The sequence below is a fragment of the Venturia canescens genome, chromosome 9 (genome assembly GCF_019457755.1).
Source record: "Venturia canescens isolate UGA chromosome 9, ASM1945775v1, whole genome shotgun sequence".
NCBI lineage: Eukaryota > Metazoa > Arthropoda > Insecta > Hymenoptera > Ichneumonidae > Venturia > Venturia canescens.
Window position 1 is genome coordinate 20,126,708 of NC_057429.1, and position 13,104 is coordinate 20,139,811.

Sequence of the window (13,104 nt, forward strand, 5' to 3'; positions counted from 1 at the left end):
GAAAATCGAATTTCGATTGAGTCGATATCACTCACGAGTATTAACACCAAAAAGAAATGCTGAAAGCGATTGTTTTCAAAAGCCCGAAAAAAGGGAATGCGCTGATTGAAAAAATGTCGATAAAACAGCGAGTGAATTTCTCTTTGAACAGTTCAATGACGAAGCAAAGGAGACGCTGACGGATTTTTCGTGACTGAAAAAAAACCGAGTTGGAGTTGACGAATTCTCGAGTGAGTCGAATACTTTCAAAAGTTATGCGGTGCTGCTTCGCTATCGATAAATTCCATCATCCACGCGCCCAGTGAAAATACATTTTTACCTGAAATCGAGAATATCAAAATTCATGTTGGACAGAAAAAGTGAGTGAAAACCCGAGCAAATTGAGAGTCCGATGGCAACCAAAAAACGAATGAAATTTTATCATCGGCAATGTCGCTCTCGAATTGCTGAACGCTGACGTCGAACCTTCGGATTAATCGGTGCGATCACGAATCACTTTCGTTTCTTTTTCAAAAGCGAAATCTTCGTAATTCGCTGCGACACGTTGTGAGGAAATCGCGTGAATTTAACACCGGTAACAGCAACCTTAAGAAGAAGCATCTTCGCAAAACCTTGTCGCGGTAAAAGTTGACGTCTCTCGTGCGAGGATCGCTTAATTTCATATCAGTGATGACGATGGTGGAGGCTGAGTTATGAAATAATTAACACAAGAAATCGAAAAAAGTCATTTTCGAAGTACAATCATTTTGACCGATTTATTTGCGCACGACCGTGAGTTCGAATTTATTCGAGTTTTTGATAAATGTTTAAATCCGTTATAAAAAATAGTAATTACCAAAAAAAAAAAAAAATCATAAATACCACACGCGCAATCAGCGTTTTAATCAATCAACGATAAACGAGTCTATCCACGGATCTACGACAATTCCGGATAAAATGAGGCAAATCAAACGTGTATTGACTTCCTTGTTCACATTCTTCGGCATCAAATAACGCATTATTGCCAGGCTGCTCCGTGCAGCAGTGAGTTTTTGGGGGAATGAGTATAAAAAGAGTAAGAAAGAGAGAGAAAGAAGGGTGGGTGTCTTGTATCATATTTATCATAATGGATTTCTCGTCACGGGTCCAAAAAAAGATGGTCATTAAACTATGTACAATATAACGATTAACGATAAATACGATGTAACGTGTAAATCTATATAAACGGAGCGAAGCAAATGAAAAAAAAGTGAGTTACGTTGTAAGCAATATTTACTTAGGATAAAATGAAAAATGAATGATAGATAAAGCGAGCGAGAGGTATAACCAAATTGAAAGCTTAAGTCAATGCGAATAAATAAACAAAAATATAAATATATACGAATGAAAATAAAAGTGAAGAAAAATAAGTGAGAGGAAAACATCCGAGGGCATTTGTTTAGTTCGTTTTTCATATTGTTTCTATACTCGTGCATAAATAACCGTGGACTGAAAGGTGCTGAATCGTTTTAAAATTGACAATAAAATGACCGTTCGTCGATCGCTTAACAAACGCATCTAAACGTCGTTAATAGTCCAGTTAACTCGGCCAACTTTCCTTTTTTTCCTCCTAAAAAACATCCGATCGAAAGGAATAATGAATAACAGAGATATAAATAGGGAGGGCGGCTATCGAAAAGGGCATTTCATTCGTAGGATTATTGTTACTATTCTTATTGCGATGATTACATGAATTATTGCGACTGTTTATGCGCCACGGTCCTCATTCATCGAGGGGGGGAAAAAGAAGAAGGTGAAATAGCTCGGGGCTCTCCGAAAGCACTTGTAAATATTAATTTCACTCCGAACCGATTCCTTTTCTCTGGCTTTCCCTTCGTTTATTTATTGTTCGAGGAACAATCCTGGGCACGATTTGAAAAGCATTCTGACGAGCCATCGATCCTTGAATCGAGTTTTAACGTAAAACGAGGCATCCGCGATCGATTTTCAAACTAAAAGCACTGAGGCTATTTTGAGAGCGGAGTTAGTGAGAGTTTGAGAAAAAGCGAGTTTAATGTTTGTCGCGTTATTGGCAAAAACGAGTATTCATTGACGCGGGAGGACTCGCGAACTTTGTGTGTAAATATAATACACTATTTTTCCACGTTTCGTCAGCTTTTACAAGTTAACAAAGAAACAGGAGGCGAGAAAAATGAATTTTTCATCAGCATTAAGTCACTTTGTAAAATCTTATGATTCGCCAAGTATTTTCATTGCGAAAACGTCAATATTTGTCATACACGAATCCCCTGAATCGCGAATCGCTTTCGACTTCACCGATCCGATAGTTACCTATTTCTTTCATCATTTTTCTAAAGCTCGATTTAGTGTCCGCGTTCGTTTAAACAAAAGAGATTTCCAAATAACGATTTATTCACGGCTATTATCGCACAAGCTTTTTGTACATAAATTCTAAATAATCGAAACTGCGCCCATCAAATATTTCGATGTACACAATCACCCCGTTTTCTTCGTCGATTCTAATAAAAACGAAAAAGAGGCTGCTCTCCTAACACGAATCAACAAGCAGAGACGAAGGAGCGAAGCCGCGTAAAATCCGTAATTCACAGTCTCGCGATTCCACTGAATTCTCCATAAGTAAACAAAACCAAAAGAACCATAAAAGCCACCGCTTCGAGTATCCGAATAAAAGTGCACATTCCCCGCGGTTCGTACGAAGTGTGCATGTGTGAATGTTTGTCCGCGTGAGATTCGAAGTTTGGTGACGGAAAGAAGGAGCAACTTCATCATAGTGAGGTAGCAGAAGTCAAGAGCTGAGAGCAAAAAAGATTGAAACTAGTTGAAAAATGTAGCTGAAGAACTGATGAAAAAGCCGATAAAACTAATCGACAAAAAGCAAGCGACGCAGTCGAGTAATAAATGTTATAGTTATAGAATCGAAATAACGAATTGAGAACGATGAAAAACCACGCGGCATCCCCCGATCGCGATGTCTTCGCGTATCAAAAGTTCATTGTACAATATATAACAAGTCGAAGGGAAAAGAATAATAATTAAAAAAAATGAAGGAAAGAAAGCAAAAGGGCAAATTTGCCAGCGCATATATGAGGGTTGATTGACATATAATTAATCGAGCGATACAACACCGATCATATCAAGCCTATATCACCGTGTTAAAACGTCATAGTCGAGTGAAAGATGAATATCCATATACATATATATATATGTATAAAAATAAAAAACTAACAAGAAAATTATATAAATATATATATGAATATTCACATTAGATACATAATAAATATTAACGTTTTACAGTGATACGCTAATTGTTAATCGTGTGGAAGAATAATCGTCTGATACTGTAGATCCGAAAGCGATCGATTTATATATTCGTCTTTTCACACCCCAATTTCAGGTTCATTGGTGAGCATTAATCTCGCGAAACAATATTTATTTCCTCGAGAATATTAAGGCTCTCTTTCTCTATCTTCAGCCTGACAGATCTGTTTGTTTACGAAATATATATATAATATAAAAAATAAATATATCAACAAGAACCCTTTAATAATAATAATAATAATAATAATAATACCAATAATGATGATAATAATGATAATAATAAATAAAGCATAGAAATATACCGATAAGAATACTCGATTGATTACTCGTGAATGATTTATTCGAATGAGAATGAATGACTAAGGTACGCGTTATCGATATTTTTATCACGGTTCATTATTCAAGCGCACTCGCAGAGGTGCGCTTATCGAAGGGCTGTTACTGTTCATGATATAATTATGAAAATGCGATAATTATTGCTGTTGTTACTGTCATTATTTATCGAGGATTAAACGACGAAGGAAGGGACGACATAATTTTCCACGCACATACACAAAGACACTCGCGGAAGATAAAAATTAAAAAAACAATAAAAACGATTCATGAAATCAGAAGTATCGATTTGCAAGTTCGATCAACTGATTCTAATCACGGTTTCATTGTCGACTCACTTATCGCTAGTGTTAACGAGCATGAATAGTTGAAGTATGAACAAAAATTATATATATATATATATCGAATTGTTAGTACCTTTACTCTCAAAATGATCCCAAAGTTCATTTCCATCGATCTCTCTTAAGAAAATATCTCCAAAGATTTCTCTCAACGACCTATCTACAAATCTTATTCTCAAGAAAAAAAATCTATGAAAATATAATTTGAGAATAAGAGAATAAAGTAAAAAGTATGCATCCCGAAGCGATCATTTTCGGACTCGACTGTTTTCGTAATCGTGAATGTTTTTAATGTGAATGTTGTATTATAAATGCTTGTCGTCGTGAGCGACAAATAAACGCAAAAGTAAATTCGCTCCGAGCAAACTCGTCGAAACGATGGTTCGAATCGTTGGTACAGAAAGTTTAAAAATCAAGACAAAAAACGCAGATTCGTAGTAAATCTTTTATTATTATTGTTGCTGTTGTTGTTGTTGTTGTTATTATTATTATTATTATTATGGGTATTGCTATCAGAATATGAAACACGTAACTTTGAAACGGTCACCCCATTTTTTTAATTATCAAAAACATTTCTACGTGTTGTTGCTTTAACGTAATAAAAAAAAAAAAGTGAAAAAAAAATAAAATAAAATTAACAAAGGAGGAGAATTAAGAGAAATGATTCTCAGGAGCGTGAAAAAAATGCAATGCGATGCGAGAAAACGTGAAATTATTGTAGTCGAGTCTAACGAAAATGTACTAATAAAAACTTCAACTCGAGTGTATATAAAATAATATAAATATAAAAATAGACATATACATATACTATTACGGATTACATGATTACTATTACGGAGATTATTATTATTATTATTATTATTATTATTGATTAACGATACAATTGTATTTATCTGATGAAGCGAAAGGACGCAAAGTATTCGCCTATTGACACGATCCATTTAACGCGGCATAAATTGTTGACGATGAAAATAAAATGGAGGAAAAAATGAAGAAAGAAAACATAAAAAACAAAACAAACCATCGTGAGTCATAAAAAGTATGTGTACACGTAGAATATTTCAGGAAACTCTCGAGAAGTGTGAAACAAAGTTAATGGAAAATGGTGAAAGTGGTGAGACGAGAAAATAAAACGATGCGATTTGGAAAATGTCAGAGTACATAGTTTAAGTTTTAGGGCCGTAAGATTAACGGTTTTGAAGAAGCAAAGAAGAGAGAAAGGGACAGGAAAAAAAGGTTGAAAATTTATCAAAGTACATTGTTGCAACTGCCATGCTGTGTGCCATTATATATAAAGAAAAAAAAAAACAAAGAATAAAAAATAAAAAAGTGTTTCACCCTCGTATAAAACGAAATTATGAGAGTGACGAATGCCGGAATAGGTGTGGAGAAAATAAAGAAAAAAAAAAAATAAGAAATTTTGAGGATTTCTCCCATCGAGTCAGAATGATAAGAATTATAATGGAAATGGTTATGACTTTCTTATAGCGAGGAGAATGAATCGTTAGTTTTCCGTCTGTCAGAAGTATTTCGGTAACGAAATTTTATATAGGGGAAAATATTAAGGGGGAAGAAGAAAAAAATGGAGGAGGTGAGAAAAAAAATTGTGAAACATTCCGTTCTCTGTCGAAGGACTATCGAAAATTGAAGAAAAAATGGATAATATTTATTGGAGTGTGTGGAAATGTCCTCCCCTGTCCTTACCAGCGTCATTCCCACAGGGGGCAGCCCCGGCCCTTCTCCTCGCGAATACCGACGACCTCTTTGGATCTTGAATATATAATAATCTTGATATAAACTCTGGTTGAGCGGGTCTCGATTTGTCGATCATTGAATATAATAATTATTATAATAATTATAATAACAATAATAATAACAATAATGGAAGAATAACGAAAGGCAAGAAATAAATTCGAGGCAACGGCTTTTGTAACGTCCGCAAATCTCAGCATTGTTGATTCAACGAAATGAGAAAAATCGGTTCAAATTTGCTCGATCGAACGATTCCATTCCAACGTTTGTAAAATTCATTTGTATTCGTTCATTCAATTTGGCAGTAATTATTGCTACATTTTTTTCTCCTTTTATGGGAAAATAAGAGAAAAAAAAAACAAAAGGAAAATGAATTTTGTATGTCTCTTATCGTTCCGGTCTCTTTGTCCATCTACTATACAGTGTAGTCTCTCGAAAATCCGGTGTCCCAACTCCGAATTATCCAAACCCTCCAAAAAACCTTCATCCAATAACGATCCCGTCGGACACCCCAATGAAGAGAAAACAAATATGTATATCGAGAAATATGCGCGCGCGCGCGCGCGCGTTGAAATGTGAAAATCATTAAGAAAAGGGAATTAAGGAACGTCGAAAATCCATCAAACGTTAAGAAAAAATAGAGTTTCAAGCACAATAAACGACTAAGTAGGGCCAGGCACAATATCGTATTTAAAAGAAAAAAATAATAATGAAACGAATAAAATCTATGCACGTATATTTATATGCATATGTGTGTATATCGTACGTGTACATATGTATACATATATCTATAAGTAAATGAAACATTTGGCCGACACGTTTGTAGGCGCAGCGATCTGTTAGAGCGACAATTCATATTAAGTACCTATACATATGAATAACTATTGCGATACTATAGCGAAAATATTAAATGAATAAACACATATTGTCTATTGTCGATTGCATGGTTACTTATTATTTAATATCCTTTTGTCGTTCCATTCATTTCTCTTATTTGGAGTGAAAATTTAGACGAAAAATGGCGTTGGGAAAAAAGATAGAAAAGTGAGCGAAACTAGCGATGTCAGAGAAGATTTTTTTTATAGTGGGTACTTATTGGGACTTTATAACACTCGTGTTAATCATTACTGAGGCGTCGGTGTTATTAAAAATTGAGAAAATTGAGAAAACTTGAGAGACTTGAAGGTAAAAAAAAATGACAAAAAATTAATTGTTATTTGAATCCCGCTGGTGTTAAAAAATGCCTAATGGCTTGCGTACTGCTTGGGAAAAAGCTCACCACAAGTGACATTTATTCTCTGGATTCATTTTGGTACCCAAACGACATCCGAAATCTTTCGAGAATTCTTCTATGTTTGATAGCGGCCCATTAACTCGAAATTTATTTGGAGCATGTTCGTCAATGTAGAGAAGATTTTTCATAAATGGCGCTCGATATTTCGCACACCAGGAATTAGCCATTGCAATCCAAAACATTTGATTGGCCGAATAATTCAGTCCAGGCAAACGTTGTTCTGGAAGACTTGTATTTGCCCATTTAGCGTAGGCACGACGAGCCGTCTTTGCTCCGGTGTAATCGGCCATATTCTCACCTACAGTCGAATAACCGTTCAACTGGAAAAAAAAAAAAAAACAAATGGAGTTGTAGCACGATTTGGTAAATATCAGTGATGAAATATGAATCACATTCAATGAGAAATGCAGTCAGCGCAGTCATTCAAAGCAGAACTATACATTTCATTTTCATCTCGACATTTGCCTCGAGAAATTGGATGAGAGGACAATATTATGAGAACTGGATACAGGAACGTTTTAGTTGTTGAATGTTTAATGTTTATAAATGGAAAAATTTCGAAATGCTAGGTTGAAAGTCGAAATTATTATTCTGAAAAGCATAGAATGCGGAAAAATACGTGGCGTATTTCAAAATATGAGAAAATTCAATTTATGAGAGAAAAAGGGAACGGTTCGGATATCATTCCCTGCTCAAAACGATATCATTCCGAAGCAAGGTACAGCAACTTTTGGTTTCCTTTTTTGCTGTCGAAAACGTGCCCTTATCGTATTTTTTTAATGCCACTATAGGATGAAAGTATAATCTTCAAGTGTACGAGTACAGATACCGTTTGAAATACTTACGTGGATTTTGGAGCCGTCGATAGTATAATTTTCATACTGATCAATAAAGCACTGTACGCGGTCCATGTAGTTGTTTTTACTTTTCAAATTAGACCATGGCTTTAGATTTCCATTCGTATCATAATTTATGTTCGTGGCATCGAGACTATGCCCTGATTCGTGACCTATTCCCTCTGAATAAAGCCCGTAATTCAGATACTTCGGTCGATCGATATCGTAAAGGAATCCAGATAGCGATCCAGTACTTATTGCTGTTCGAGTAAAGCGTTAAAAAGTATGTTAAATCACGTTGATAAATAAAGTTGTTCATTGGTAAGTTTAAATCTTGATGAAAGACCATTTTTACGAATTTTGTAAGACTGTGCCACGCGTTGTAAAAAAATTGATCAAAATCCAATATAGGAGCCCTTACAAAGACCCCTTATTGTGAATTTGTCATCTTCGTGTCTTTCAAGTCTTCGTGTCTGTTTAAATAGGTAAAACTGTCACTCAATAGATTCGATACTTGACAGATTAATGTTTTTTTGCTTCGTTACATCGTTGTGAATTGTGAGGAGAATTTAATGTGGAAGAAAACCTAATAACACAATAACTTACCTAAATAATTGAATCTCCGATGGTATGCAGTATAAAACCAGGATTTTCCACAGAAATTCCGGCTCAAAGGAACGAAAGGGAGCTTGATATTTAAAGATTTCATATCGTAGAATTTGGCTACAATTTTGGAAGTTTCCCAAAACGAACTGTTTGACAATTCAAGGTCACTATAAAAAGCTTCGAGTTCGTCGTCGCTTATCGGTTCCCGACAAAGAATGACATTGCTTTCAATCTTTGACACTTTTTCAACAAATTTTTTCCTCGTTTCGTCATCCAGCCATTCAACCTAAAAACGAGGCATACACAAATCAACTAATAGTTAATGGAAACATAATCACAATTCAATTAACAACAACAAATTCCATTCAATATTATCCTAATAGTGAGCGATAGTCTCAAACCTTTTGTACGAGTTCCAAAAATTGTTCTTTTATGTTGCCAAGCATCGCGACGACGTCATCGACGGAACTTTGGCTTATGTATTTTCTCTGGTACAAAGCAAACAGAGCGAGTCCCAAAGAGTTTCGAGTTTTGTAAACGCACGTATCTGATATTTTTCCATTAATGATCTGCCGGAAAGCTGAATCAATATGACTTAAGTATGATGAAACGTAAGGAACTTTTGCTGCTACGATTCTCCATGCTGCCCAATTCGCTAAAGCTCGTTTTGGCTTGGTAGATAACCATTTAATTGCTCTATCGAGCGTTTCTTCATCGAATTCCAACTGTACGGGAGTATTAGCATCAAATTTGGATGGGTTTGAAAAAATTATGGGATACTTTTTCGCCAACTCTCCATACAGTACTTTTGAATAATGGCTGAACTCATCGGGATCATCGTGCTTGGTGAATACTTTCTGCGTTCAGTCAAACATTATTAATTATTAGTACGACTTTTGATACTGTGTGACATTTCCATTTCTTAGCATACTGGATTGATGGGTCAGTTAAAAGGTTCAACGATATTCGATTTGTGGACCAGACGGTTTCAAAGTTAGAAGTGGCTTATTCACGAAATGTCATTCTCAAAATCTAGTATCAAGAAATTTATCTTGCTTTCTGTTATCCATAATATTCTTACATTTCATTCTGATGAGCAATCAATAACCAATTATTCAAAAAAAATGTAAGCTGTTGCATCTCCTCGAAACCTAGTGAAGGTGCTCGGAATATATATATTTTTGTTTTCTGAGAGTTCGACATTTAAAAATCCAGGATATCCGAAAACGTGGTAGCTGCTTTTCTATTCTCAATTTCGTCATTGACCCATCAATCATTCACATTCGAAACTGCATCTCAAAGCTCTTACGTACCTGATAAAGTTCTATTTCCAACGATAAAGTTTCGTTGAGGTCAGTTTTTGCTTTCGTCTCGTTACAACCGAGATAAACTGCAACGTCGATCATATACTGATAATAAGCTTGAACAACTTCATTGGAGAAACCTTCCGCAAAATAATGACTGTCAAGAGGTGGATTACGTTCGCCGAGCTATATAATCCCAGCATCAAATTAATTATCATGTAACAAATATTTTTATTTCATTAAACGAAAAACTTTCTCATCTTTCACCATTTTTACGTACATTGAGAACCGAGTCTGTAATATTCTCCATATTTGAGTCAAAGCTAAAGTGAAATAGGGATAAAAATGATAAGGTATAATTGAAATTCGTCATGTTCCAACTTTCGAGTTCCCTGAGTGGCCATCCATTCCCTTGTGCAATTTTTTCCATTGTTGCTTTTAATAGCGCAGTGTCATTCCTCCAACTTGGTGCTACGGATTAAACCATTCATTTTTTTTACGGCTGCTACTGAAGTCGAGGATTACAATTTACGAACTTTTAATAGCTCATTTCGAATCATGACACGATGCGTCAAATCAACCATGCAGAATAAAAGATTCAACTTTTTTCAATCATTCCGTTATCTCAAGCTTAAGCTATTTTGAACTCAAAATAATGGATTTGCGACGTTATACAAAAGAGTATAAAAGTATTTTCATCAGATCTCATGGACCGACGAACAACAACATTGAATTGTTTCGAAAAAATCTGCTGATTCGATAAAATACGGATCTTATATTTGCACTCACAGTCGTTCAGGCATTGCTCGTAGTACGTTTTCACCAGTCTGAAGGGCTTCGGCGAATTCGTTTCGTCGATCTCCTCTATAAGCTGTTGCAAGCGAAACGTCATGATTTGAGCAGCCTCCACATGTGGATCTATCCTGAGTTCGCTCGGGGCTAACGGTACTGAATTCGCATAATTGCCGCAAGTGAATTCATAAAAATCATCGCACGGGCTGACACTCGAATTCATGCTCATCAGAATCCTCGATGCTGAAATACAGTTTATTTCATTCCAAGTTTAAAATATCAACCTACGATGCTCCCGTCAAAATCAACTAAGAAAGAAAGCGTAAAATTCTCAATTTTTACAGTGCTCTTAAGACAGTTACGCCCTAGCGACTCGAGTCAATAAATATTTTTACAATCTCGCAAGAAATATTGTCAGAGAACTACGATGAAAGTTGATAAAAAAAAAAAAATATATCGAACATCAAAGCAGTTCATCTGGTTCTTTGTACATAAAAACGAAAAAATATTGTTGCGACTAAGCTTAGAATTTTCATCCTATAATCTCTTATTCTCTTTTTTGCAAAAAATTGATTGAAACGAAACTTTGTCAGCATCTGCTGAATTTTTGGAATTCACACAAAAGGTACTTATTAGATTTTTTCCAACAATATATTAGATGTTTTCCCGGAACTATTTGTTTCGAAGCTTGTGAGTTTTCTATGTCATACAGACGGATTAATTATAATTTAACATTTAAGGGACTAAAGGTGCTATTCGATAATTTCGGGTACGAGTTTTTTTACTTACCCGAGTGAATGCATGCTGGCGTCAAGCATAAGTTGCCCGACGCTCGTGGTTCTGTATCATCTTCATCCGAGGTTTTTATTTTTGTCGCTGAACAGAAAAAAAAAGTCCACATATAGTTTTTCAAGGTTACACTAACTGTTTCGAACTTACAGTCCCGTGCATGTGTCCAGAACAACGATTTTCAAGCGAAGAATGTTCAACAAACAAAGCCAAACTGTCGTGCGAAGTTTTTTCATGTAACGAAACACGAAGTCGAGACTCAACTTCTGACCACTGTTTTTCATCATTGAATTGTCATTCGAAGTTAAAGATTTTGATCATCAGTGGCAAAATGACGTGTGTTGCAAGTTTACACACACACAGCAAGTGGATGACATTTTTGACGAATGATAAAACTCGACAATGTCAGACAAGTTTACTCATCGATAAAAATGAATAATAAATATTTACCAATGTTTTTCCCAGAAGCTATCGTAACGCATACGTAGAGTGTGCACAATAAGAATATCATCGTTTGATTGCACTCCATCCTTTCTCAAGCAGAATATACCACAAACTCTATTCCATGAAAATGATTAAATTTATTTAGACTGATGGACAGGAATCTCAGATTGAAATGCTGTGTTTAAGAGACCCCTGTAACGACTAGACGCTATGTAGAGAAGAGATCAGGACTGGCACACTCGTTAATACCCCCATTTTCCGATCCTCCATACGTCATTCTATTGTTTGCATGGAAGATTAACTTTATTTTCATTATTCGTTTACTTATCGGATCTGAATTGGTATCTCAGAGAGAAAAACTCGTGTTGACAGAATTGGTCACGTTTATATACTCGGTCGGTTTTCAAAATAAACATGCTCGTCGATGAAGAATGTCCCAAACATAGATTTCAGTAGAAATTAAAGCAGGTAAGGAAATTCGATCTACTTGGTTGAGTTTACAAAATACCAAGTATTTTCGAGTCCAATAATATCGCAAATTTTGAATAAATTAGTTCATGTACGTATAACTCGCTGGTCTAGAGAAAAAGAGAGGGGAGTAAATTCAAATTGGAGGAATGAGAGTCCACGTGCGGTCGAGAGGAACCGTTCGTACCAAGTGAGCTGTGGGCAAGATATATGTGAACCACGATCATTAAATAATAATGTTTTTTCTTTTCGTTTCCTGTATATTGCTTATAATTTCAGTGAACGTGTCCTTTGCTCGATCCTGTTCGAAAAGCAAACAACAATTTCTGGAAAACGATCAAATTTCTTTCCCCCTCTTTGTAAGTGTGTTACGAATTTTTTGCTGCATAATCGCTCGAAATGTATCCCCTTTTCAACTCTATCAGGCCGCCAGTTCGAGGAGAGCGTTGAACAAATTTCTTCGGGAAGATCAATTAATAAACAGATAATGATTATTTGACGGTTTTGTATTATTCACCTTATTTGGTTGAGGGATCAGGAGACACGAAGTATACTAGAGATAGTTTAACTCGACTCGAAGTGTCGATTAGAAGGAACCTCACTATTTAAATATTTTGTGAATTTCCAAAATTTTAAATAATCATTAGGGAAGTCTAATTTGAATATTGTGTAGCTTAACGTTATACGAATACAAATTTTTATTGATTATTACATCTTATTTTGTTGTATCCATACCTTCATTCATTTTGCTTTACTGACTCGTTTGAAATTCAAGTTTCCACAATCAATATTTGGATGATATAAAAAAAATATTTACAATTTGAGTT

The 13,104-nt window shown here is 35.3% G+C and overlaps 2 protein-coding genes across 2 annotated transcripts in view; one reads left to right on the forward strand and one right to left on the reverse strand.

The window, feature by feature from the left end:
- The window catches only part of brp (bruchpilot), a 57,747-nt gene extending 51,066 nt beyond the window's left edge, over positions 1 to 6,681 (forward strand). The window contains exon 22 of the mRNA XM_043429456.1: positions 152 to 6,681. Within this exon, the coding sequence (XP_043285391.1) occupies positions 152 to 179 (28 nt within the window). The 3' untranslated portion in view covers positions 180 to 6,681. The remainder of the gene's footprint in view (positions 1 to 151) is intronic.
- LOC122416467 (neprilysin-2-like) lies at positions 6,464 to 12,025 on the reverse strand. The gene is made up of 9 exons (XM_043429457.1): positions 11,816 to 12,025; positions 11,366 to 11,452; positions 10,574 to 10,819; positions 10,065 to 10,255; positions 9,794 to 9,970; positions 8,882 to 9,337; positions 8,481 to 8,766; positions 7,884 to 8,134; positions 6,464 to 7,358 (listed from the first exon to the last, which is right to left on the reverse strand). The coding sequence occupies exons 1-9, from the start codon at positions 11,892 to 11,894 to the stop codon at positions 7,020 to 7,022; spliced, it is 2,112 nt and encodes a 703-aa protein (XP_043285392.1). The 5' UTR covers positions 11,895 to 12,025; the 3' UTR covers positions 6,464 to 7,019.
- Positions 12,026 to 13,104: the final 1,079 nt, after the last annotated feature.

Coding starts and splice junctions, on each gene's coding strand:
- LOC122416467 (XM_043429457.1), bottom strand. CDS start 11,894: ATGGAGTGCAATCAAACGATGATATTCTTATTGTGCACACTCTACGTA. Junction 9,971..10,064: donor TTACAGACTCGGTTCTCAAT/GTACGTAAAAAT, acceptor GGGATTATATAG/CTCGGCGAACGTAATCCACC. Junction 7,359..7,883: donor TCGACGGCTCCAAAATCCAC/GTAAGTATTTCA, acceptor TTTTTTTTCCAG/TTGAACGGTTATTCGACTGT.